Here is a 27,372-nt window from a genome sequence, read left to right on the forward strand (position 1 = left end):
GAAGCGCGCGCGCGCGGACCCTGCGCAGGCTGCGAGCTGCCCGCCGCGCTGCCCGGGGGACGAGGCGGGGGAGCTCGGCCGGCGCTCGGTAAGTGGGGCGCGCCCGCGGTACCTTCCTCCCGCCGTCATGTCGCCGGGCCGCCTGTGGAGCGGAGCGCCGCGTCGGTCCGTCAGTCTGTCTGTCCCTCCCGCTGTGCGTGCCGCGTAGCCGGCCGGGGCCGGGGCGCTCTGCCGGGGGCGGCGGCCCTCGAGCCCAGGTGTCCGAGCCAGCGAGCGGCTTGCTGGTTCTCTTTTGTGTCAGCCGCGCGGCTGGGCTGGGCCGGCGCAGGCCCCGCGCTCTGTCCGCCGGGCTCATTTCGGGGGCGTCGGGAGGCTGCTTGTGCAGCAGCCCCCACTGTGCAGGGGCTGCGGAGCCAGCTGTCTCAGGGATGCGGGCAGGGCTCTCTTCCCGCCCCCCGGCCCGGAGCTGTGCGGCTTTGTTGCGGTTGGTGATTTGCGGGAGCAGCTGGTGTCTCACTGCCCTGCTGCCGCCTCTGCACCAGCAGCAGCACGGGCTGGGGGAACTGGGTGCGTGTGTCTGCTGAGCTCTCACGCGTCACCCCTCTTCCCGGGGAGAAATCACCGGAGACAGGTGGGTGGTCTCTGCCTGTCCCCCACTGAGCCAGAGCTCTCTGGGATCGCTGCCCGGTGTCCTCAAAATAAGGAGTACTCACTGTTAATGCCAGAGAGATGGTTTATTGTCCTCTGCTATGTAAACTTTGCATTTATCGAGGGTTTCTATTGAAATAAAACCAGTGATGGTCAGAGTTTTACTTCCAGAGTGGTTAGCCGAGTTAGTCTGTAGCAGCAAAAACAACCAGGAGTCCTTGTGGCACCTTAGAGACTAACACATTTATTTAGGCATAAGGTTTTGTGACCTAGAACCCACTTCATCAGATGCATGGAGTGGAAAATACAGTAGCAGGTGTCTATATACAAGATCTACTACCCTCTGTGGTCTCCTCTCCAGTGCTCCTCCCCATGCGCAAGGCTCAAACCAGTTGACCCCGGAGCAGTCTAAATTGCTGGTATTTGATATGTAAGGGTGGAACACAGAAGCTTTGTGTCTTCAGCTACTGAGAAACCTAAATCACTGATGGCTTCCAGCTTCTCTAAACATCTGTCTCCCTGTTTAACATGGTAACAAGATTATCTTTCAGTTTGTCATTGTTTGTGTGTGTGAGTAGAAGTTATTTTCAGGAGGCTCGCTTGCTAAAAACAATACATTAAAATGCTTTACCTGTGGCATTAATTAAAAAAAACTCTCTTAAAGCAAATTAACTCCTTCACCGCTAATGCTGTTTGTTGTATTTTGCTTAGCTTGGAGCATGTGAAGGGATGTGTCTAGTTCTCATGCGCTAGCATAATGTAGCAAAATTTGACAAACCCAATAGGGAGATGTTTACGTGAACGTCAAACAAAAATGCATTTGAATTTTTTAAAATAACTTGAATATTTTTGGCCCCCCAAATTCCTGGGTCCTGGGTGTTGCATGTAGAGGGATTCTGGGGATGGATGGGAAGGTCTTTTAGACTTTGTCAGGGCTCTAAGAATCACATGAGCTGTTCTGATTTGTTACTGAAAATGAGACTGTGTTTGAGGCTGTAGTTTTAAGTTTGAGGTTTCCTGGGACTGTTATTTCGTCCAATTGAATTGAGCCCATAGATACTACACATCTTTGCTGGTCATCATCTGACCCAGCCATTCACAGAACCCATTTAAACAGAAGGCTGCTTGTGCAATACTTTCAACTTTTGCACTGAAGATATTTGACTGTAAATGGCTTTGCTTGTCCTAAGCCAAATTTCTTATTGCTCCCCTTTTAATGCCAAGGTGGAAGATTAGGGCATGCAGAAGGCCTTGCTGAAAGTCTGGTGGGTAGGAAAAAAAACATTGCAATAAGTTTTGTTGTTGCAGTCAAACCTGCCACCAAACATCTTTGGGACATATCCCTCATCAGACCTCTCAACTGGTACTTCACTGAATTCAGACCCAAATAGCATTCAGTCCAGCAGAAACCCACTGTCCACAACAACAGGAATATAGAAATTTTAAACAAATTGCATAGCATACCACTGCGTATTAACTGAATCTTGCATCCAGCTTCCCTTGTTTATCCTGATTTTGTACCTGATAGGTTATGGACTTAATCGTATTCTTAAAGCTTGTCTGTCACCATTTTAGCCTGAGCAAGCTTTGAAATATTTAAGTGATTGGTGTTTGAATTTCTGTTTATTATTAAAGGGGACCAAATAGCACATTTCGGATCCAGTCATCCCCAAAGTGTTAGGTCTTTAGATCTGTGGTTTTGGTTGGAAACTTACCATTTTCTTGCTGTTGTTGTAGTAATTATTTTCTGACTTTTTTCTTTGTGTAAATGAGTAAAACACTCGCCAGATATGAAGGGAAGAAGAGACAGTTGTCAGACTTAAGTTGGTCCCCTGCTTAACAGCAAAGAACAAAAACAAAGCTGTACATACACGGTTTCAAATAGAGGCAGAGGAATGCATTCGTAGGAGGAATCTGCTTTCTAATTCTGTAGCAGACTAATGGAGGCGCTGGGAGTTCTCCAGGAGCAGCTGTTATTTTTACACCCTGCTTGCAAAAATATTCATCTTTTTTAAAGTGCAACTTCTGTAGTAATTTGCTTACTATCAATTCTTGTAGCTGTGATCATAATGAGCTAAGCATGCGTGAGCAGCACATCTGACTTGAGGTTTGGCTGGGCTGTTTTCTTCAGATGTTTCTTTCATTCTTCCGCTACTTTGTTCCATTGGTGCATGGATGTTCTCCTTTCACCTTCAGCCAGGTGGTGGGTGTCATGGTAGATAGATAAAATCAGTTGTGGGGATGAGCATCCTTTAAGCAGAGAGAAGTTGTAATTTTCGGTGGCTTTTTGGCCGCCTCTGAAAGGAAATGAAGTTGTTCCATGTTAAAGTTCCTTTGCACAACATTTCACCAGGTCAGTGCTCAGCTTGCTTTTCCCTCCACACCAGGTTTTAACTTGCATTCCATCCCCTGAATGTGTTTCTCTTTCAGAGTAGCTCAGAACCCGAGCAGGAATGTAGTTGATGGTCAGACCATGCCCGCTTCCCAGCGCCTTATTCCTCTACACACCATTGTCAGTTTGCTCCAGTTCCATCTTTCTGATGCTCAGACACTGTGAAACATGAAATAGTTGGCTTTTTCTGAAAGGGGAGGGAGAGACTCTTAAGTGAGAAACAGAAGTTGGTGACTAAAGTAAATGTAGAGCTTGGAAAGTTGCTGGATTGACAGCTGTGTTGATTGACTTCCTGTGTTTATACATTAGACACAATGGGAAGAAAGCTGTACTACAACCCCACCCAAGGATTTGCCTCCCACTTGTAGGGCTGCCTCCCAGGGATCTGAGAGGCGTTCAGTTTCCATGTTGATTCAATCTCTGGCCTCTCTGCTAAACTTGGTGCCAGACAAAGGTGCAGATAGTGATGGTGGCTTTTGATATGGATGCCTGTTCCCTGGGCGTTGGACAGAAACTCACCAACTCAGGACGTTCACCATTGGTCACTATGCTACATCAGATGAAGTGAGCTGTAGCTCACGAAAGCTTATGCTCAAATAAATTTGTTAGTCTCTAAGGTGCCACAGGTACTCCTTTTCTTTTTACACCTGGGTTCTAACTACTTTCCATCACAACCAAAATCTGGGTTAAATCCATGAGCTAGAGTGGAAGGTTCTGTGTCCTACTCCTTAAGCCATCCAGTCCATTCTTCCTCTCCCAGTGCAGATTTATTTTTAACATACTCTGTGAAGTGGGGAAAACAGTACACATAAGTTTAGTGGACCTTCTTAAAGTGACCACGTATCTCAGTTTTAACTGGAACAGTCCTAGTTCTTCACAAGATGTCTTGGAGTCCTAGGACCTTCTTTGAGACATCTGTTATATCCCATTTTTATCAATCAAAATGCTTGTTTTTATACTGACAAAAAGTATGCTTAGGATTCTGGAAAGCAAGGTCTAACTACAATCATAGTACTGCTGTAACTGTACCACTATAGATTAAAGAAGTTCACCCTCACGCCCCGTGCCCCGCCCCCCCAATGTGGACTTAGTTATACCAGTGTAAAGGTGCCCTACCCAGGTATAGCTTACTCCTGTAAGGAAAGCGGAATAAGCTGTACTAGTATAAGGCACATTTATACAGGTATAGTTCTGTCCACAGTAGAAGTTGTATTGGGATAACAATTTCAGTAATACTAATAATTATACAGGTATAAAACTTCAGTTTAGACCAGGCCTCCGTGCTGACACTTTTTAAACTTTCCTGGTGGATATTCTGTTATGGAAGGTCACTATGACTGCAGCTTTCCAACAGGACACTCTTTAATTGTGTGATGCTTGCAGAGTTTTTGTTAACAAAGGTAATTTATGACAGCTTATTTTGGGACCATGGCAGTGTATTTTAGAATTTTCACATCTGTTAGTATCCTCAACGACAACATTTTTTTTTCTAAAGCAAAGTACTAATGTCATGAATAGGTAAGTGCTGTTGTGTACAAAATGCTGTTTCTTTGCAAGCAGTGTCAGCGAAATAGTGTGTGAAATTGAACTTGTAGATGTGACTTATCTCCGGGGGCTGGGGAGTGACTTTTTTTTGTTTGTCTCTGCAACAGGGTTGTGTAGTAGAGCACCTAATTAAATCTCTCACACCTCCTCCCCCTTGTCCTATGCAATACACTAGTTTAAATGATTTGACATGAACTCCAGAAGTACATTGCACTGACGCCTCCTTTTCAACTTTGCCTCCGCCTGTTACTACTTGTCACATCCCAGTGTAGTACAATCAGTCCAGTATCCCCGTTTGTTATGCCCCCAGTGTTTCTAATGTGCTGCAGGCATTTGCACTGAAAGTGCATAACAGGCTTGTAGAAGTTGGGGGTGTGGGGGAGGGAGATGAGGCTTTTGGCTCTCAAAAGAGGGTGCATTTCCGATCTTTTCCCCTTAGGGTGGGGTGAAGGTCATTTAAAACAAAATTTGGGTAAAGGGTTTTAATTCCTCATTTTCACCACCTCCCCCACAAAACCTGGACTGCTAGTAACAGTCCCACTCAGATATTTGGCAATGCATCCAGAGCAATAGAGGAACACAGATGTTTCTGCTAAAATGCTCAGCAGTGAAATAGTTTACAATGTTAAAAACAACGAGGAGTCCAGTGGCACCTTAAAGACTAATAGATTTATTTGGGCATAAGCTTTCCTGGGTAAAAAACCCTCTTCTTCAGATGCATGGAGAAGTGGGGTTTTTTACCCACGAAAGCTTGTGCCCAAATAAATCTGTTCGTCTTTAAGATGCCACTGGACTCTTCGTTGTTGTTGTAGATACAGACTAACACGGCTACCCCTCTGATACTTTTTACGATGTTGACATTTCAGTGTATCCTCATTAGGCTTCAGAGTAACATTCCAAATGGGAACAGTTCATGGCTCATCAAACTACCAGTGCAGGCTGTTTGCAGGCCCAAGCAGATGTCATTGCATCAGATTACATCTGAGCTAGAAACACTTTTTTAAATGAGAACTGGAGCAACAGTTGTCTGTTTGTAGCTGCATAGTCATATTACTAGGGCCCTACCAAATTCACGGCCTTGAAAAATAAGTCATGGACCGTGAAATCTGGGCTACCCCTGTGAAATCTGGTCTTTTGTGTGCTTTTATCTTATACTATACAGGTTTCATGGGGGGGACCAGCGTTTCTCAAATTGGGGGTCCTGACCCAAAATGGAGTTGCGGGGGGGGTCACAAAGTTATTTTAGGGGGATCACCATATTGCCACCCTTACTTCTACGCTGCCTTCAGAGCTGTCTGGCTGGAGAGCAGCCGTTGTTGGTTGGGTGCCCAACTCTGAAGGCAGCACCCCTCCAGCAGCAGCGCAGAAGTAAGGGTGGCAATACCATACCATGTTTCAGAGTAGCAGCTGTGTTAGTCTGTATTCGCAAAAAGAAAAGGAGTACTTGTGGCACCTTAGAGACTAACCAATTTATTTGAGCATAAGCTTTCGTGAGCTACAGCTCACTTCATCGGATGCTTATGCTCAAATAAATTGGTGAATCTCTAAGGTGCCACAAGTACTCCTTTTCTTTTTGTGAATACCATGCCATGCTACCCTTACTTCTGCGCTGCTGCCTTCAGAGCTGGGTGGCTGGAGAGTGGCGGCTGCTGACTGAGGGACCAGCTCTGCAGGCAGCAGCACAGAAGTAAGGTTGGCAATACCACACCATGCCAACCATACTTCTACACTGCTGCTTGCTTCTGTGTTGTCACAGATATACACACTGTCTTTCACACTCGCCTCCCAACACATACTTGTGTCAAGAAGTGACAACAATAATAGTTCTTTCAAAGTGTGTTGTTTTAGTTTTTTTGACTGGTCTATGCATTTCATAATTTTTATTTCTCTCTTACACTTACATTTAATTCTTAGAGTAGTGAGTTCTAAAATGCCTAACCTATCCTGGCTGGAGTAATTATCCCTATGGTAACTTTCAAAAAAAAAATTATATCAGTTTTTTTGGTTTCTACTGATGGCGCACATCCGCACATTACCTCGATATGGTGCACATAACAAATTCATTCCGCACCATATCGAGGTAATGTGCGGATGTGCGCCATCAGTAGAAACCAAAAAAAATTAGAGGGATCATTGACTCAGGACCCTTACTATTACAACACCATGAAATTTCAGATAGCTGAAATCATGAAATGCATGATTTAAAAAATCCTATGACCATGAAATTGATCAAAATAGACTGTGAATTTGGTAGGGCCCTACATATTAGGCATAGGGTCTGGGGAGATTTATTTTAGCAGCATAAGGCCTCGTCTACACATAGCGCCCTAACCAAAATAGTTAAACTGTGAGTGTGTGTGTGTATTTTTTTTTAAACTACGAGTAGAACCTCTAGTGTGGACACAATAATATTGGTATAACTGTGCTTATTCTGGTACAGTTTATTTTTCTGTACGGTAGGGGATTTGTGCCTCTTTAACTATACAGTATATATAGTTAAAGTGGTGTAGACAAGGGTGTAGACATCTACATCGAATACATCACCAGCCGCCGACAGTACCAGGAAGTGTGAGCCGGTACGACATCGTGCATCAACTATGGGAAAGGGACTGAGAGACTTTTTCCATTGGGCCATATGAACTGGAACCATAAACTCACTGAACATTAAATCTCACCAAATCCATCCTCATCATCGTATCATTATACTCCATACCTGAACATAGCCATTATATGAACAACATACCCCCATATCTCAATGTCTGTACTTTGACCCGTTAACCTTATACCCCCGATCGGGGAGATTGCAGATTATGTATTCCTTACGCCACCCGATCCTAAACCGAATTTCGCACCCCTTGATAATCTGTACCTTATTCCCTGATAACCAGAAACTTCTGTGCTTAAACTCTGTACTGTTTTTTCTTTTTACTTCAACATCTTAATAGAATTATTAAATCTACTGCATAGAATGACTCTGCGTTTAGCCTCCAGTTTAACTTGTGTGCAGAGAAATAGCTCTGGGTAAAACAAACTGGTAGTCTGGAATAAATACCGTGTGCATCCATTGGTTAGCTTTCTTGTATGTGACTGAAAACAATCTCTGATGCAACACATTGAAAAGCTTGCAGCCTGTTTATTGTAAGAGGTGTCAGTCCACCTGAAGCAGAGGGACTTGACAAGGTGATTACAACACGTGGCTATTAAGGGAATAAAATTCCCCTAAATCCAGGGGTGATATTTTCCCAAGTCTGTAGAATGCAGAATGGGGGAGCTTTTTGTTAGCGTTTAAACGCCATGGCTAACAGAATCAATGGTGGGTTTTCTTTAAACTTTTTTGTCAAAACGTTAAGGGCCCAGCATGATCCTCTGCAAATAATTTGGGCAAAAGTCATTTGCATTTTGCAACCATACTTAGATGAAGGTGTGTAACTCTATGGAAAGATCCACTGACTAGAAAGATTCTCTGCTGTAGTTAGGAGCATCTGTATAATATCTTTCTCCTCTTGCCAGCATGATCAGAAAGATCTATCTTGCAGCTGAAATCAAGGCCAGGCTGCACGCAATGTGAACACTGTTTTCCCCCATCTATGTAGACAAGAAGGAAAGTTGCTATAGCACTAGGAAGTTGTCAGTTGTGCAGGTACGTGATTCTCTAACACAAGTCTTGGAATTCATCTCCACTCTGCAGCATCATATCTCTTTTTAGTTTTTAAGCAGTGTGGGTTAGGGCCTGTCTCTGACTGTAGTCTTGCTGACTGGAGCCCTGATCTTGTTTGGAGATTCTGGGTGTGTCTGTACAGGAAAAAAAACTTGGAAAATTAGTACCCACCAGTTACTGCAGACAGGACTTGGATGTTCTCCCATTGTGATATGTGAACCTGCCTTGTATAATGATGTAGACTAGGAGCTCTCTCTTTTTTTTTTTAACCATCTCTTACGCTGTTGCCATCAGTTCAGCTTCCCCAATATTAGCAATGTGGTATTGCTACTGTAGACAGTGCTGCAGACAGCTGCTGATGTCCTAACCACTGGGTTGTATAACTGTATACTGTTGGAGCATGATGACATATTTAAAATGCTGACTGAGTTTATCCTGCTGAGAGCAGGAAGGCTGGCTAGGGCTCTGGCCTAGGACATGGGGAGACCTTGGGCAAGTCCCTTAGCCTCGCTGAGCCTCAGTTCCCCATATGTAAAATGGGGATAATAAAGCTTCCTTACCTCAAGGAGTGTTCTCAGGTTACATACATTAAAGATTGTGGAGTACTTTGAGATCTACTGATGAAAAGCACTACGTTAGTAATAGGTATTGTGTATTATTATTCTAGGACAGACAAAATCTAGGCCCCCAAAAAAGCCTAATGTAGCTGAAATGCAGTCTCATCCCACCATGGCTTCTAACCTTGGTCTCTTTCCTTATGGATACTTTTTTGCTCACGGCAACCATATTTCTGGTTTGGTCCTGTGGTTACAGAGTGGGTATACATTGTTGTCAGTGCTGATTTTGAGCCAGGGTGAGCTCTAAAATATTTTTTTTCCTGTCTCCTGCCCCCTCCCACCCTCATTACTATGCAGTTTGCAACAACCGGCACCTCTGTGGGACCAGAACTTTGTGCTAACAGTATTTCCAACCCCAATGACGCATCTTCAGTAGTGTGTTCTTCAGTCGAGTTAGCCTCAACATGAAGAAAATTCCTAGTGAAGATGGAGCTCATCTTTAACTCAGCCTGCTATGGGGAGGCTGGGATTTACCTTGACCTGCTAATTAGTGTGAAAACTACAAACTGCCTTGTCTTCACTAGGAGGATTTTACTTTGTTTTAGTTAATTTGAGTTAACTAAACTCAAGTTGAAAACACATCTTTTTAGGCCGCAGTGGTCAAAAAAACAAGAGACAGAACCAAAAATAATCATGGGATTGGCTTAATAATGAGATTTAAAAAAAAGGGGGGGGTGCTTTTTATTTGCCTTTTGAGCCTGAAGGGGTCACTGGGGTCATCTTTCAAGATTTTTTTTCACAACCATGAAGTCTAGGATCTCTTTATTTATTTATATTTTAAGTGAAAGCTGAGATTCTCACATAATGGCAGATCCAGGGACTGGGGCCTTAAGAAAAACACTAAGGCCACGTCGACAGAAGAAAATTATGTCAACCTAATTTAATTATGGTGGCATACAGCCACCATAGTTATTAAATCGCCTGTGTGCGCTCACACTTGGCTTCTTTTGTCAGTGGCGTGTGCTCACAAGCAGCACTTGTATCGATTGTATTGTCTATCTGTGGGGCTTCTGAGATGGCTCCTGAAGGCCAGTAATAGTTGACACTGAAACTGCACCAACCTAATGACGTTGTCCGCGACTCTACGCCGCTCAGGGAGGTGGTGTTACTAAATCAGCATAGAGAGGCACTTACATGGATGGGAGCCAAATTTAAGTGAAGATGCTTCCACAGCTAGGTTGACACAAGACCGTTTATGTCTCACCCTTTAGTAGACCAGGTCTAAATGTTGTGAGACTTCTGATAAACTCATTATCAAAACTGGTTTAGGTGGACACTCTTTTAGTAGCAGTGGGCTGCCAAGACATTCAAGCATCCATATCCAGATTAGGTTTACAACCTATGTAAAACTGAGTTGGCATCTGGATTGAGATTAGATGGTGTGTAACCTTGTAAACGGCTTTCATGAGATTTCAACTGCATCCCCACCTGACATGGAAAATAGGTTCCTTTACACTTTGGAACTGACCTGGCATCAGAATTATAGAAGTGGCTTCACTAACTGAAAATCAAATGGGTTGGGATTTGAGAGCCAGTGTTGACCCATCTCTAACTGTTAAGGAGAGCAGAAACTGAGCAGGGCCCTTTCCTGTAGAAGCTATACAGGGCGAGGCATAGCCCTGTAGCCTTGATCACTTGCCACCTTTAGAGCAGAGCCTTCAAACTAGGCACTGATCGTGCTTTATATATGTGTTTCTCCCCCAGGCCCCAAGAGAGAGAATTTCTTGTAGACTGCCCATGTCCCATGGTTGCCTTAGCTACGAACAAAACTTCCTCTAGTGTCTGTCTCTCCTGCTGGAGTTAGGAGATCTGTTAAAGTAATTGCAAAGCAACCACCTAAGTGTGATGGGGATTTGGAGTGTGCGTGGGAGGAAGCAGCGTGTTCTGACAAGGTGCAACCTTTGGAAAGTCTCTCTGAGGCCTTGTCTACGCTGTCAAGTTTCTGCGCAGCAAAGCAGCTTTCTGCGTTGTAACTCCCAAGGTGTACACGCTGCCAAGCAGTTGCAGTGCTGTTAAAAAAACTACCCTGACGAGAGGCATACAGCTTTCTGTGCCGGGGCTACAGCGCCGCGGTGCCAGTGTAAACACTGGTGATTACAGTGCTGCGATTGGCCTCTGTGTCCCACAATGCCTCTTCTCGCCTCTCTGGTCGTCAGTTTGAACTCTACTGCCCTGCCCCCAGGTGACCAATCATGAGCCCCACCCCTTAAATTCCTTGGGAATTTTGAAAGTCCCCTTCCTGTTTGCTCGGTGACTTGTGTAGTGGTCTCAGTGCATCTTTCCAGGTGACCAGGCCTGCTCCTCGCACCAAGTGATCCCCGGCTTGGAGCAATGTTGAGCTGCATTTGGGGAGAGGAGATTGTCCAGTCCCAGCTGTGCTCCAGCTGTAGGTATTAGGATACCTACAGACAGATGTCATGATGCATGACAGAAAGGGGCCATAACCGTGACACACTGCACTGCAGGGTCAAAGTGAAGGAGCTACGGAATGCCTACCACAAGGCGCGGGAGGCAAACCGCCGCTCCGGTGCTGTGCCCACGAGCTGCCGGTTCTGCAAAGGCAACTGTGGATACTTTGTTGGCTCGCGTGCCAGTCGAGAGTGGACCAAACCAGGAGGAGGAAATCTTGGACGATGATGTGGAGGGGGACCCAGAGGCAGAGGATAACTCGGAGGTCAGAGGTGAATGCAGCCAGGAGCTCTTTTCTACCCTGGAGGAGGCTAGCCACTCATAGCTGTCGGAGCTTGGCAAAGTGCAAACAGGAGAAGAGGCCTCTGGTAAGTGACTTTGATTTTGGGAATCGCTGAAGCGAGTTGTTGGGGGCAGGAGGGCTGCAGAAAGCAGGTTTGTGTCTGTATGATGCGCGTATCACCACATGCCTAGTCTGAGCAGCGGAGTAGGCTGTTGATTGACTCCCTCACTTCACGGGAATCTGCCTCAGAGATCGCCACAAAACTTTCATGTTGATACTGGGCAGTTCACTGCCTCAGGTTCTTTCGCAGAGCTGCTTTGTTTTTTGCCCCATTAAGGGTAACTTTCCCATGTCACTCTGCCGTCACGGAGGAGGAGGGGAAAGGTTACCATTGCTGTACACAGGCGAGCCCCATAGGACCAAGGCGGAAGCTGCAGTCTTCGAGAAGACCCTCCCTTGGTTCCCTGCTCACCCTCAGCAGTGAGAGATCTTCCATAATGAACACAGCCTGTGGAAAATGTGGGGACAGTAATGATTATAAGCCTCCCCACCCACTACAGTGCTGGCTGTCCCCAAGAGCCACATGCCCAGACTACAATACGGTTCTGGGACACTGATTACCCCTACCCCTGTGGTTACTTGCTATTTTGGGGGTCTTGTGGCTCATGGGGTCAGCCAGTTAGTGACAGGTATGTGAATAGTGGCTGTGTTTTAAATTGGTGGTCTGTGTGTTGCAAACAATAGTGCTTCTGTAAAATGTTGCATTTTGGCTTCACAGATGTGGCCTGGGGTGCCCAGCCTCCCTCTTTGTTATTTCTGGCTGAACGGCTGTGCAGAATTAGTAAGAGGCCACGAAGAACTAAAGAGGACTTCCTTTGTGATGTCACGATGCACTCTGTGGCCGAAAAACAAGAATTGAAGGAGTGGTGGGACAGCAAGAAGAAGGACCAAAAGGAGAACGCAGTGTGCCAGAACGAAGCCATGGAGCGGCTCTTAAACATTATGGAGCGCCAAGCAGACACGCTCCAGGTGCTACTAGCACTACAAACCAAGCAGTTCCGCACCTGCCCTCCCCTGCAGCCGCTGTCACAACTCTTTCCCATACATCCCCCAGACACCGCCAACACTCTTATCAACCTCCTGGCTCCAGTCTGTACCCTATGCGTTCCACTCCTGCCCCATCGCAGTCCAGCCCTGTGGACTCCCGGTAGCCACTGCACTCAACACCCATCCCTCTGCAGTTAAGCCCTCCTGAAGTACAGTACCCGCTTCACTGTACTCCAAAGGACAAGGTTGCATATGATACCTGGACATACACAAATCTTTAACTATCCAGGGACCCCACCTCTTCCTGGGACCTTCCCTTCCCCCATCCTCCACAGTGCTGATGGGTTTTGGTTTTTTGTGCGTCTCTTTCTCTCCTCTGGTGGTTGTTTTTTAATAAAATAATGGTTTTGGTTTGAAAGCAATCTTTATTCCATTAATTGAAAGCAAACAGAACCCTGCAAAGCAACAGGCACTTTTCTTAAAACTTCACAGTGCCTTGTCTGCACCAATCACAATCACCTCCTAGCGTTACAAGCACTGCACTCCCAAGCATAGCAACAAATATTAGTGGCTTTCAGCTTCAAATTGCTGCCTCAAGGCATCCCTGATCCTTATGGACCCACGCTGCGCCCCTCTAATAGCCCTGGTCTCTGGCTGTTCAATTTCAGCCTCCAGGCGCTGAGCCTCAGCGGTTCGCTCTTCCCTTCACAAATATTATGAAGTGTACAGCACAAGGCTATAAGCATAGAAATATTGTCATCAGCCAGGTCCAGCTTCCCATATAGGCAGCGCCAGCAGGCCTTTAAATGGCCAAAAGCACAGTCAACAGTCATTCTGCAGTTGCTCAGCCTATTGTTGAACCACTCTTTGCTGCTGTCAAGATGCCCCGTGTATGGCTTCATAAGCCGTGGCATTAAGGGGTAAGCAGGGTCTCCCAGGATTACAGTGGGCATTTCAACTTCCCCTACAGTGATCTTCTGGTCCAGGAAGAAAGTTCCTGCTTGCAGCTTCTGAACAGGCCAGTGTTCCAAAGCATGAGTGCGTCGTGCACCTTTCTGGACCAGCCTGTGTCAATGCCTGTGAAATGCCCCCGGTGATCCACAAGCACCTGGAGAACCATTGAGAAATACCCCTTGCGATTAATGTACTCAGTGGCTAGGTGGTCTGGTGCCAGAATTGGAATATTCATGCCATCTATTGTCCCTCCGCAGTTAGGGAAGCCCATTTGTGCAAAGCCATCCACAATATCACGCACATTGCCCAGAGTCATGGTCTTTCGGAGCAGAATGCGGTTAATGGCCCTGTACACTTCTGTCAACACAAGTCCAATGGTCGACTTTCCCACTCTGAACTGGTTAGCGACCGATCAGTAGCAATCTGGAGTAGCCAGCTTCCACAGTGCAATCACCATGTGCTTCTCCAGCGACAGAGCAGCTCTCGTTCTCGTGTCCTTGCACTGCAGGGCTGGGACGAGCTCATCACGTAGTCCCAGAAATGTGGCTTTCCTCATGCGAAAGTTCTGCAGCCACCGCTCATCATCCCAAATGTGCATCGCGATGTGATCCCACCACTTAGTGCTTGTTTCCCAAGCCCAAAAGCAGCGTTCCACTGTGGTCAGCACCTCAAATGCCACACGCAGTCTCGTGTCGTAGCTACTACGTGTGGCGAGATCAATGTCAAGCTCCTCTTGCCTTTATAGTTTAAGGAATAACCCCACTGCCACTCGTGACGTGTTAGTGAGAGCGAGCAGCATATTGGTCAGCAGTGCGGGATCCATTCCTGCAGACCGAAGAGGCAGAGCACGCAGTACACAAAGCTATTGAAAGATGGTGCCAAATGCGGACAGAAGCACAGGGATTGCTGGGATGCGAAGCAATGCATCCTGGGGCATTGGGACAGGAGCCAGGATGCCCTGCGACCCCCTCCGCCTTCCCACAGCTCTTAGCGGCAGAAGAGGAAGAGGTGCTCTGTGGGATAGCTGCCCAGAGTGCAACGTTCCGAATACCGCTGCAAGTGTGAACACGCTATTGTGCAGGCAGCTGACAGTGTGAACACGCAACAGCGGTTTCCCTTCAGCGCTCTTTGAGCGGCGCTGTAACTGCTGGCGATATAACTCTGCCACTGTAGGCGTACCCTAAGTTTCATTCCTCCCTTCTCCTTCCTGCTTTGCGTAAATGCGCGCTCCCTAGCATGGTTGGAGTTAACAGGAGGGATGGCCAAAGCATACTATTGTGCATCTCAATAATGTTGTTTAATCAGATTTACCAATGACTTAAGTACGTTTGCAAAGCAACAAGGGAACTCCTACAATGGAACTTGGGTACTGTGTATGTCACAAGTGAATGCTTCAATAGGCCATTATACACACCAGTGAAATTAGCCAGTTAGTGAGGCAGGTCAGTATTTTTTTTTCCTTGCCCCCCGGAAGGGTGAAACTGAGGAACACCATGGTTGACTTGCCTGAGATCACACAGCAAATCAACAGCAGAGCTAGAAATAGCTCCTAATTCCTAGTCTCAAGCTCTAATACTGTACTAAACTCACGAGTTGTATGGTGCAGAGCCAGTTATGGCATGGCAAAGTGCCCTCCTTTGCTTTCTTTCTGTGTGCATGCTTAGCTACCAGACACGCTGTCTCTGCAGCACAACCGTCTGTAGCAGGGGAGGGGAGGCTGCATGCAGTTTTCAGATCGCTACCTGCGCATCACTCGGTTTTGCAATGTTCTCGTAACCATCACTTTAATACAATTACAACCTGCCCCATCTGCTTCTTAGCCATTAATTTTAGTGAGCAGGGTGAACGCCAAGGCTTTTATTAATAATAGAAGCCAATAAAAATGCTGCTTTCTTGCTCCTCCAGTGACTGCCCGGTCCCCCAGAGATTCAAGAAAAATCCTTCATTTTCAGGATTTGCCCTCAAGTCATGGGTGTTAGGAGGCCCATGATTTGGGGGGTGTGTTTTCCTCAAACAGGGTCTTTGTTTAAATTCGGTGGGGGCCTCAGACCAGAAAAATCTAAGCTACAGGCATAAAAACCCAGCAGTGCATAACAATTTTCACTGGATTTATTCTTTCTCTCCCCCCGCCTGTTCCTGCCCAATGCCAAAAAGAAATATTTTTATTTTGTTCACGTCGAGCCAGCATCAGATTAAAGCCTCCATCTCTGGTGTTTCTGAGATAATCTGATCAGGGAGGTTTTTGTACTGAACTGGTTTTTAATTCTAGCTTTCCTGAAAGATGTTTAAAGACAAGTGAAATCTAGTGCAAATAAAAATCACTCTCTCTTTATTCAGAGAAACACTGTCATTTTAGGTTTCAGAGTAACAGCCGTGTTAGTCTGTATTCGCAAAAAGAAAAGGAGTACTTGTGGCACCTTAGAGACTAACCAATTTATTTGAGCATAAGCTTTCGTGAGCTACAGCTCACTTCATCGGATGCATACTGTGGAAAGTGTAGAAGATCTTTTTATATACACACAAAGCATGAGAGTGGGGTGGGAGGAGGTATTTTTTCATGCTTTGTGTGTATGTAAAAAGATCTTCTACACTTTCCACAGTATGCATCCGATGAAGTGAGCTGTAGCTCACGAAAGCTTATGCTCAAATAAATTGGTTAGTCTCTAAGGTGCCATAAGTACTCCTTTTCTTTTTACTGTCATTTTAGTGCTTGTTCTTTAAATTGGTTGTATTTAAGTGTTAAGTGCAAAATGTTGATAGGGAATGTTTCGGAGAATTGAATTGTATCTGACACTTTAAAAGCAGAAAGGCGCTGAGATCACGGGGGCTAACTAATACTGGAAAGTTCGTAGTGACTAAAGTCAGTGCAGTGAGTTTGGTGGGTCTTAGTCCAGTACTCTGGAGATGTGGCCACAACACATGTGGTCTCACACAACCACAGTGAGCCAGAGAAAGCAAATCTGTCTCTCCATATGGGAAGTGTTTATACTGAGGAAGTGGTACTTCTGCCTTGAGGATAAAATGGAGGCTTAACAAACTAGCAGTCTGGAAACCAGCGTTAAGTTCAAACCCCAGTCATTATTGAGAGGAGAGATGATAAAAAGAACTAACCTATAGAGTGAGTTATAGAGGTCTCACTAGTTAGTGTCCCAGCTGTGGTCATGAATGTGCCTGACCTCTTTGCCTTGTTTCACCCACTCAAGTGATTCCAAGCAAACCGTTAATGGTTTCTCATGTCTCTTTCTTTCTTCCTTTTAGATCAATCATGATGCTTTGGTCCACACGCCCTGAAGAAGACTCTGCTCCCAAAGTCTTTATTTCCAGCTAAATATACCTGGCTGTAACAGCTGCCATGGAAACGTGCTGTACAGAGGATGCCGTTGGAACCAGCTCTCCATCTGTCATCTGCAGGCAAGTTGAGGGAGGAGACCAGAAGCAGGAGGAGAGCAGAGTAGGTGACCGGCTGCCTGAATGGAGCGATGCTTCTGTCGGGGCTGTGGAGCAGGCACCCCCTGGCAAGCTGAAGAAAACTGCCTTCAAGCTCTTTGGGGGGAAAAGGAGCATATGCACCCTGCCAAGCTTCTTTGGAGGAAAAAATAAAGGCCAAGGGAAGGGAGCCTCCAAAAAGGGTCTCAGTAAAAGTAAGACGCACGATGGGATCAGCGACGTTGGGTATGAGGATGGGAAAGGGAGGTTGCAGTTGGACAGCCCCTTGAATGGAGGGATGGACTCGCATCCTCGCCAGCTGCCAAGCTCTCAGAGCGCTCACTTGGCAACAGACGCCAGCATCAAATTTGAGTTTGGCAGGCAGGAGAGCTCTCCCCTGGGGAGTGCCGAGGGCTTTGAGAAAAAGCCCAATGGAGACAAATCGTTGTCCTTCCCTAGACCCAAAAAAGGGCTGAAGGGGCTTTTCAACAGCATCCGGCGCCACAGAAAGAACAAAGCTGCTGAGTCTGAGAAAGTGGAGTGGGCTGCTGATTGCGGGGATGGAGAGCAAGCCAAGAAAACTCAAGGGGCGGGGGCTGAAACGCAGCGAGCCTCTGAGGAGGAGAGTCCAGGAGGCACCCCTTTCCCCGCACCATGCACAGGGAGCTTGGATGGTAATTGCTCACTGAACACAACGACCAACCTTGGAGAAAACACCGACTGGCTTGTGGCTGCTCAAAGTAGCTCGGAAGGAGATGCAGCAATGGTGCCTGTGGGCAAAGACAATATTCTAGATGTGAAATTGGACGCAGAGACTATTGTCTGTGCCAGCTCACCCTATGGTGGCCTCCCTGAAGCACACCATCCTGACTACCCAGACAATGACCCCCCTTCAGTACACTCTGGAGACCAGCTCAGCTTGATCTTTGGAGATGTTACTTCCCTTAAAAGTTTTGATTCCCTCACTGGGTGTGGAGACATAATTGCTGAGCCAGACATCGACAGTATTGCTGAGAGCACGATTTCCATGGAGCGCAGTAGAGATGCTGCCAAGAGAAGCTCATGCCTTGTCACTTACCAGGGAGGAGGGGAGGAGATGGCCACGCCGGAGGAGATAGAGGAGTACCTCCAGCAGCTGTGGGAGGGCACCACCGAAGTGGACAGCCGCTACGAAACCAAGCTGCCTCAGCCCATAAACAGTCCCAAGCTGCAGGGAGTGAATAGCAAGCTGGAGACTTGCGGCTTGCATGAGGAGGTGGCCCATCTGTACGCTGGAGGTGTGATGGATGATGTAGAGCTCTTAACGCCGCCCAGTGACCAGCAAGAATCTGCTCCCAATAGCGATGAGGGTTATTATGACTCTACCACACCGGGGCCAGAGGATGAACTTGGGGAAATCAAGAAGGACCGTCTCCCAAGAGACAGTTACAGTGGTGATGCACTTTATGAGTTTTATGAGCCCGATGACACCCTGATGAGCCCCTCTCTCGGGGACGAATCCTTATTTGAGAGCAAAGCATCTCATCCAGAGATCTTCAGCCATTTCTTAGACTTTGCTGTCCCTGCCGAAAAGAACCTTATTCAGATGATGGGGCAGAGCAGTGGAGTGATGGAGACTGAGGAAGAGAGGCTGGCTGCTATTCAGAAACAGCTGCTGTATTGGGAGCTTCAGAGGGAACCAGTTGCAAAACAGCTGGACGTCCCCAGCAAAGAGAAATGTCCCAGAGACAAGCAATACATTGAATGTAATACTAGAGCAGCCAAATTGATTGGCAAAAATCAGAGTTGCCTTGGTAGTGAGCAAGTTGCTTCTCCAGTTTTGAGCAGAAATGTAGATGCTGGGATTTCAGTGTCCGGACTGGAAAATCCTGAGTGGAGGGACTTTCAAGGGACGCTGTGTCCAGAAAAGTATTACAATGGCCAAAAAGCCGAAGGAAGTTGCCTTATTCAGCTCATGAAAAACAACTCTGTGTTTGATTCTGATTTGGATCATGCAGTGTTTGGGGAACTACGTAGCTTAGTCCCAGCCAAAACTGTGACTGTGACCTATCCCAGCTACAGAACACATGACCCCGATAGCTGTTTGCAAAATGAACACCACAGCAGAATGGAAAACTGCCTCAGGGAACCCCAGACAGAAAGTGAATGTGAACCCGAGCAGGCTGTTAACTTCTCTCAGGCGCTGGTTGAGTTCACTAGCAGCGGCACTCTCTTCTCCAGCCTCTCTGAAAGCCTTGGTAGCTCTGATTCAGGTTCTTCCTTCACTCAGAACCTTTCTGTCCTTCCAACCATGGTCACTTTTGACATAGTGGATGTGGAGCAGGAAGGCGAGGGAGAATGTGAGCAGCATCTGGAGATGAACGCTGACGAGGACATTGCTGCATCCTTTGAGGCCTTTGATGACAGCTACGTGCAAAAGGAGTCCTTTGCCGAATGTGATGAACGAATGTTCCTGGGATATCCCCAAGACTCTTTCCAGAGCTGTAACTGGGGTGTTGGCAGCCTTCCCCGTCATTTGCGCCTGCATGGCTTGAACCCCTCCCTGCCAGCACCGCTCTCTATCAACAGAAGAAGCAGGTCACTTGACACAGAGAGCTTGGAGTTGGAGCTTGCAGATATGCCTCTCTCCAAGAATGGCCTTAAGCCTTGTCAGCTCTGGTCTAAATGGGACAGTGGCAAGAAGGACTCTGTCCCCAGGGTGAGCAGAAGCAAGGAGAGCATTCAGCTGTCTCCTTCCGAAGGAGGAGAAGCTGATGGGGTACTTACCTGGCCAGGGTTGCAGCATGTGGAGTACAAAGCCGAGCTTTCCTCAGGGGGAGAGAAACCGTGGAGCTGTACTCTGACTGCAAGGGCTGCCGTCGTCAAAGGCAGCTGGGATACATCTGAGCAGTCAGAAGTGGATTCCCCTTACATGTCCCTTGGATGGAGCAATGCCAGGGAGACTCCGGACAGGATGCCCCAGGATACTGGGGCCAGTAATCTAATGCTTCAGACGCCTAGACATGTGGTCAGACCATCCAATTTACCTCTGCAGACTGATACAAGAGAGGCCCAAGAGGTGTCTAGCTCCTACAGGTATCCTAGAGAAAATATGGCCAAAAAACTGGCTTGTGTGCTATCTTTGGGAGAAAAAGGGGCTGACTTACCTCAGAGCTTCGCTTTCACGCAGTCCCCTGATAAATCAGCAAAGTGCAAACTTGCTGGCATTACACAAGGAACGTTCCAGTTTCACGATGGCACTGAGACCTTAAAACCCTCAGATTGCTTTGCTGAACGTTATGGAAGCTCCAGTACAGACCTGCTGAAAGGGGGACTCGTACATGGGAACACGCTGCCCGTTAGCTGTCAAAGCACTACAGTGAATGTAATGGTAGCCAAATAGCTAATACTGGAGGGGTGAGGGGGGGCAGCCAAGGGTTAACTTTCAGGGAGGGGTGGGGTGGCGGGAGAGGGAAGATATATATATGTGTGGTTTTCATTTAGAATTGGTCCAACAAAGATTAACTCTTCTTTCTTGCAGTTGCAGCTGGGTGCAGTATGTAGTCACTCACAATGCTGCTGATGTTCTGCACTGCTGTGGGTGCTCTGTTGTGGTTTTGTGTAGGCCACCTCCTAGCGTAGACTAATGCTTGAGGCACCAGTGTTTGTCAGTGTGAACCACCACTCTGTTGACTATAATAAACTGTGCAGAGTGAGTATCAATACATAGTGCAGTTGCTGTTGGAATAAAATCTCCTGAAAATAGACTCCCTGTTCAGGCTAGTTTTCTGCTGATCTATTTAAAGGAACACCATCAACTGCCAAAAATCATAACTCTGAATGTTTTTAACACAAAATGGCTGTAGCTGTACCATAAGAGGGATGATAGATAAATATCTTCCCAGTGTGTTTGATTTGTGAATTTGGCAACACTTGTTACATACTCAGATTTGTGGTTTCACGTGTGTGGTCATTTCTCCCCATTTATGTGGAACTTTCACACCATGACATGGGAAAAAACAGGAAAAAGTGGATGTAAAACTACAGATTGGCAGGGGACTTGAGACAGGTGCAGTACCTGAAACTATTTAACAATTAGAGCAATATTCAAAAGGAATGAAACCTTTTTGTTACTATTTACTTCCTGTGAAGCTTCTTTTTGACAAATTTTGGAATGTTTTCTCCACTTTCTCTCATCACCGCACCTTCCCACTGGAGAAGTGAGAGAAAGTATGGCATGTGCATATCATGTTTCTCCCCACCAAAGCAAAAATCATTCAAAAAGGGAAACATTTCAAACCAAACCAAGAACTTTCCTGTAGGTTTTCATTTTGGTCAAAAAGATGTTTTCCGTTGTGTGTAGCAGTGGGAAGGGAGCTTTCTAACCAGCTCTGTTTTTAATTCACTTTATTTACACCCCCTCTCCAAAAAAAAAAAAAAAAAAAAAAAAAAAAAGCAACCTGCATGTTGATGGTGTCCCTTTAAGAATAGAATGTCAACAATACCCTTATTTCTTTGGAGTGATGAAACTTCATGGTATATCATGTTCAGATGAAATATTTTTCTTATGTGCTTTGCCCCAGCTCCCTAAGACATGGGACATGATTAATATCTTTTATGTAAGCTAAGTTGGATCACACCTGTAGCTGTTAAGTTGCAGATGTTGATACTTTTCTTCAAAAGGAAGTTTTGTGTTTTGGATTTTTATTTTCTTTGCATAAATTCATACGAGGAAAGTATTCTGTTAATTGGAATACAGGATGTAATGCAGCCTAAATTAGGCTTCACAATTTCTCTTTCTCCCATCTGGAGGAAACAACAGCTGGACATAGTGCCACCCTTTTGCTCCCACACCTTGCAGGGGAGATGGAGGAAGTAGCAAGCTGCGGAGATGCACTTTACTCTTGAGAGAGGGCTGTTTGCATTGACAAAGATCTTGAAAGCACCTGTTTCGGGCTATTGGAGCAGAGCACATGTCTTCACCCAAGGAAACTCCTTTGTCCTTGTCAGTCTTAAATACATGATTTCAGTCTCTTATATAGATCTTTTCCTCTTAACTGGGTCTTGCTGAGTCTCTCCATGCCTCAGTCAAGGTTTATATTCTTGGACTTAATCTGGTTCCTGGTGGACTACAGTGCACTAAAAAAATTGCCCTTTCCTGGTTTTTGTTTTTTTTTTTTTTTTGTTTGTGATGCAGAGAGACTTTCTCAATGGTTTAAAAATAAAATTGCAAAATTTTAAACTAGAAATATCAGGTCCTCCTCTTTCTGCCTCCTTTTGGCAAAATCTGTGGAAGATCTAAACAGTGATGTCCCACATGTATCTTTTTCTCACATACTCTCCCCAGCTAATACTGATTCTGAAATGTGCGTAAATTCCAGTCATATCAGATAACCAGGCTACAACTCTTATCCCATAACCCAATTACAAATATGTTTCCAATTTGTAGTGTAGACTGGAGCTTAATGGTTTTGTATACCCAGGCTGAAAGTCCCATCTATAATACACTTTTGGAGTCATGTTCCGAAGTGGATTAGCAAACATCTGAATTGTAACCAGGTTTCTCCACTGTCACTGTATTTACAGTGTTGCCAAGGTGTGAAATGCTGATGCCTCCAGCAAAGAAAGAGAAGCGGGGCTCTGATACTTCAGTGGAAAAGAGAATATAAGATGCTGTCTTTATACATTCACATAGAGCAGCAAAGGGCAAAAACATGCTTGCTTTTTGTTTGGCAATTCACTTTAAAAAAAAAAAAAAAAAAGGAACTCAAGATCAGAACATCCATTTCTGGATTAACTCTCCTTTCCTCAGTATTATTGCATTGGTAACACTGTGCGAATGTTACCACGTAGGGCAGGTTGTGCTACATTCTTCTCCCTTGCAATCATGCAACCCTCTAGAGGGGTGTAGGAAGGATTGCATAGAACAAATTCTGCTCTTAGTTACAGTGAAACCCCGCCATCAGTAATTGAGAGTTTATTCATCATTGCACTGAATTTCTGATCTTGGTGTGTCAGTCTGACTTAATCCTATGAAAAGCCTAAGAGATAGCGGACAAAGGGAGCCCTGTTGGCTTCAAACTCACTGGCAGAACCTCCTTTTCTGATTCAGGAATAAATCCCTATTTATCATGAGCTTAAGTCCCTTTGACTTCAGTGGGGCATAAGTATATGTTTAAGTACTGTCCTAAATGAAGGTCTAGGTGCACTAATCATCAGAATCTCTACTAGGACTTACTAGATCTGGCTGAGTCCAGATCCCAACTTCGTAACTCAGATGTGTTTCTACCTACTGCCATTCAGAAACAAAACGTTTCCAGCGTGATCCAAGACATTACTCCACAGAAAAGTATTTGTAACATTCACTCTTTCTCTTGCTCTGAGCAAGTCTCTTACGCTAAATTTTTGTTTTTGTTCTGAGTATGTCACCAAAGACCTCTTGTGGGTGTGGATTTTTGTTTTGTGCTTTTTTGTTTTTAAATGGTGCAGCCTTTGCCAAAGTTTTGGTGAAGCATAAATGTGACAGTGCTAAAAAGAATGTTCACTTACGAATGCATGTCTCTAATAAGCATTTTGGCTGTAGGTACGTGATGGGAAGACCTATTGTAAACTGTTTCTATAAACTAATGTGAAGGCAATACAGCTAGGACTTGATAATCTGACTTTATACCAAAGGTTTTTCTTCCATTTTTTTCATAAATTCTTAATTTGATTTGAACTCCAACAGAGAAAATTGATAAAATTATATATTTCTAAGGCATTTTAGTGCTAATTTGCTGGGTTATTGGAGTATTCTGCCCCATTAAGAAATAAGAATTTTCAATATTCTAATTACATTTTTAAAATACAACTGGGAAGGGGACATAATACTATGAGTTTTAATCTACAATGCTCCTAAAACTCCTGTCTATTGAGGGGAAAATAGGACCAGTCCTCCATGGTGATAAAACTTCTGGTAGAAATAATCTTTTAAAAAAATTGGACTATAACTTTTTAATTTAAAAAAGCTGATGGTTTGAAATGACAAAAAGTAACTTCTTAAGTGCTTATTAATAAAACCAAAAGTTTCAGAAGCTCACTTCAAGTTCCAGCTTATTTTGAGCTTTGTGGTAGGGAAAGGAATTAAATTGACAATGGAATTGCAAGTTCTTACTTCAGCAGAGATCTCGGGGAACCCACTACAACTTCTCCAGTCACGTGTCACTAATTTCATTCAGCTCCAGAGCATATGGTATGGGTAAGGTCACTGGTCTTTCTCCTGCCCCGTTATTTTAAGGGGAGCCTTTCTAACCTGATGGTAGAAACACCAGCTGTTTCAATTACAAACCTTATTTCTCTCCCCCCTCCCACCCAGTGGCCCCCCAAAAATAGATCTTTACAAAAATGGGGCAGATTAAGGATGGAGAGTTATCCTTAACTTCTAATTTCCTAGCTTGTCAGTTGATTACTAAGCATGCATAGTAGCTGCTTTTAAAAAAAAGTTAAACACCTGTGTCATTTTTAAAAAAAACCCCAAAACTATTGGGATTGACCAAAGGAATGATACACCCTCTGCTGGTTTTGGGGCACTCTGACACCACAAAAAGCTTTTCTTGGTTGTGGGGATTTTGGGGAGGTGTGGGGTTTGGCTCTTTCACCCTGCTTGACTTACAGCATTTTTAAATAAAATTGCAATTAAGATCCATGGCCAAAATCTTCCAACCTGGGTTCTTCCTGTTAGGCACCTAACTAAGGATGGTCTGACTTCTCAGTTAGTGCTCATCATATTACAGGATCAAGCAATCATCTCTTTACCTGGTGGAAGTTAGGCATCCAAATTGGAAAATTTTAGCCTAGGTATTCAATGAAAGTGGTGTCTGAGTCCGTAATTAACTGTCAGGAGCAGCCAATTGTCCTGCCAAGGCATTAAAAACAGCAGGACTTCAGTACACATGGTATTTGCACAAAATGTCTTGCCCTTACATGGTTAACTGTGGCTATTGCACATGCAGTCTAAACCACTGACATTCAGGTCAGACTACCAAGTAATTCTGTATTGCATTTGGGATTTTTTTTATACATATGAGAGAGGTCAATTTTATCTATTTTTGTATAGTTTTACATTTTATATTCATAAGGGAAATTTTATGGACTCTTCTTTTACTCGTGCATCACGATGCCGTGGTGTGGCTTACAGTGCTGACGAAGAAAAGGCAATCGCTGCTGCCACCACCTGTGTGATGAAGAAACCATCTCGCTTCTCTGCTACATGCTGAGGGCTAATTCTGAAGCTCGGAAGCCGCCCCCCTTCCTGCCATCCACACGTTCCGTGGACACTACTTAGATCTTCCGACACCAGAATGTCTCATCTGTCAAGTGCTGTTTTTAGCTTTGTTTTTAATTCCAGTCTGTGGACTGTCTCTGTCTCCTCTCTGAAAGAATCACTGACTGTCTTTTAAAGCTAGAAAACAATGGTGGGGGTTTTGTGTGTGTTTTTTAATGTTTTTGACTTTATCCAGCAGTGGCCATTTTTGATACCTAAATAAGCTCTGGAAGGGAGTTCTGTACTTTTAAGGACCTGCCCATCTGGGAGGGGAGATGGTGGGGCCAGTGAAGCTGTCAGGAAAACGAAGGCAAAGCTCCTGTTCTGTGGCTGACAACAGTGTGGGCTGGGCTGGGGCTGAACGTTCATCCTGAAGAGTGGGTGTCCTGGCTCTTAGCCAAGTCTGCAGTAGTAGTGCTGTTTGTTCTCTGCAGCCTTCTTCCCTCCAGCCGGGAGGCAGAGAACAGGGGTGTGCTCACAGTTAGGTTTCCTCAAAGGGGAAGAGGCTGTCACTGTTGGGCCAGGCAGTGAAGGAGGCAACTGCGCCCCCCTGGCCCTGTTCCTCCTGCTGGGCTGAGCAATGGGTGCTGCCCCCCCACTAATTCTAACCCATCCGCAGGAGTGACATCCCCTGCTCCCTGCTTCCTTACAGTGCATGGAGCATTACCTGTTCCCAGCATGATACAGAGCAGCTCCTCCACTGGGCCTCCAGCCAGAATGGGACTAGTCAACTGCCTCACCCTGGCTCTTCCTAACTCTCCTGCCTCCTCAGCACCACCACCAACTTCATTCCTCAGCAATCACCAGAACCCTGGCTGCTTCTCAGCATTGTCCAGGGAAATCTTTACAACCCGTGGCAACTATGACGCTAATTTTAAGGGCCCTATTGTTTACCTAGTGGCTGGTCATGGTTTAAAGGAACATTGTGAGTAAGCAAAGTTCTGAAATTTCATTGTTAATGTGCTTGGGATTTTTTTTTTAGACTTCAAAGTTTGATTTCCTCTTCCCCCACCTTGCAGGATTTGCAACCCAAGCACAGTGGCATGGAGTATGAGGTCCAGAAAGTGAAATGAGCAGGGAGTGAATAGTCAAATTTATGTTCACTGCTGAGCAAAAAGCAAATGAAGTGGTGGAAAGTTAAATTATTAACACTGAACGTAGACTTTTGTTTTAAATTTGAAAGTGATGGCAACGCAGGTGGAGATACTTGGCTGTGCATGGGGTTTGTGTCTTTAATTAAATGACTCTTAACCTGACAGTGTTCCTGTTCATTATTGTGTGTGTGGTTTTTGTTTTTGTTTTATGAGTTTTGCTTCTGTTACTGAAATGCAAATTGGGTGGAGGGCTGCGCTGCTAACATTCCTGGGGCATTTTGACCCACACTTGCTTTTAACATTCCCTGATTCCCCCTGCCCTGCCTTAATTCTGAAGGTATTCAATCTTATGCAGTTATTTGTAGTGTCTGCTAAGCTGTATTTAGGCAGTGCAGCTCACTTTTCCCTGCAGATCCGTGTTATTCTAGAAGTTAGAAAGGGAAAAGACCCATTCAGTTATCCACCCCATCTCCCTGCCACTATCGGATAGTTCACTGCGATGCATTCTCTATAGAGTCCTTGTCCTTAGACATTCCATTGAGATGGAAAATTGCTTGTTCCTCCTTCTCTGGGGTCCCCACCACTCCTATTTTGTCACTCTATTGGCAAGCAAACAAAAACAAATGGATAAGATTATGTTTGGGCAAAGAGGATAATTGAGGGATAGAGGGAGGCACATGTCAGTTGTAAAGAAACCAACCTTTTTGAAACTTCCATCAGTTCTGCTTAAGGCACTAGAGAATCTCCCCTTCATGCATGTGGCAGAAGTAAGTCACCTGTTTCCACATATAACTTCAGAACATTACAGACTGGAACCCTTATATGTTCTGCACAGCTTGAGCCAAGGGAAGGCATCTGGCATCTCCCCTACCCCTTTCTTGATAGCCAATTGTTTCATGTTTTCTTTTTTGTCCTTGACACGACTAGTTATTAAACTTTTAAATGTATTTACTGTGTTTTAAGATGAATGTTTCTTTCACTGAATTCTAATGAATAAACTTCAGGTTTTTAGAGGACA

General features: G+C 45.3%; 1 protein-coding gene across 3 annotated transcripts; it reads left to right on the plus strand.

Moving 5' to 3' along the window:
* On the plus strand, positions 1-27,372 carry AMER1 (APC membrane recruitment protein 1). Of its 3 annotated transcripts, XM_077825777.1 has the most exons (5): positions 11,184-11,637; positions 12,331-12,581; positions 16,812-20,343; position 20,395; positions 25,076-27,372. In XM_077825777.1, the coding sequence occupies exons 3-5, from the start codon at positions 16,906-16,908 to the stop codon at positions 25,138-25,140; spliced, it is 3,504 nt and encodes a 1,167-aa protein (XP_077681903.1). In that variant the 5' UTR covers positions 11,184-11,637; positions 12,331-12,581; positions 16,812-16,905; the 3' UTR covers positions 25,141-27,372. The 3 variants fall into 3 exon arrangements, with proteins under 3 accessions (XP_077681901.1, XP_077681903.1, XP_077681902.1); XM_077825776.1 differs by lacking the exon at position 20,395 and having other exon boundaries at positions 16,812-20,054; positions 25,135-27,372; XM_077825775.1 differs by lacking the exons at positions 11,184-11,637; positions 12,331-12,581; position 20,395 and adding an exon at positions 1-88 and having other exon boundaries at positions 16,812-20,054; positions 20,500-27,372.

Source organism: Eretmochelys imbricata, chromosome 9 (assembly GCF_965152235.1).
Source record: "Eretmochelys imbricata isolate rEreImb1 chromosome 9, rEreImb1.hap1, whole genome shotgun sequence".
Lineage (NCBI taxonomy): Eukaryota > Metazoa > Chordata > Testudines > Cheloniidae > Eretmochelys > Eretmochelys imbricata.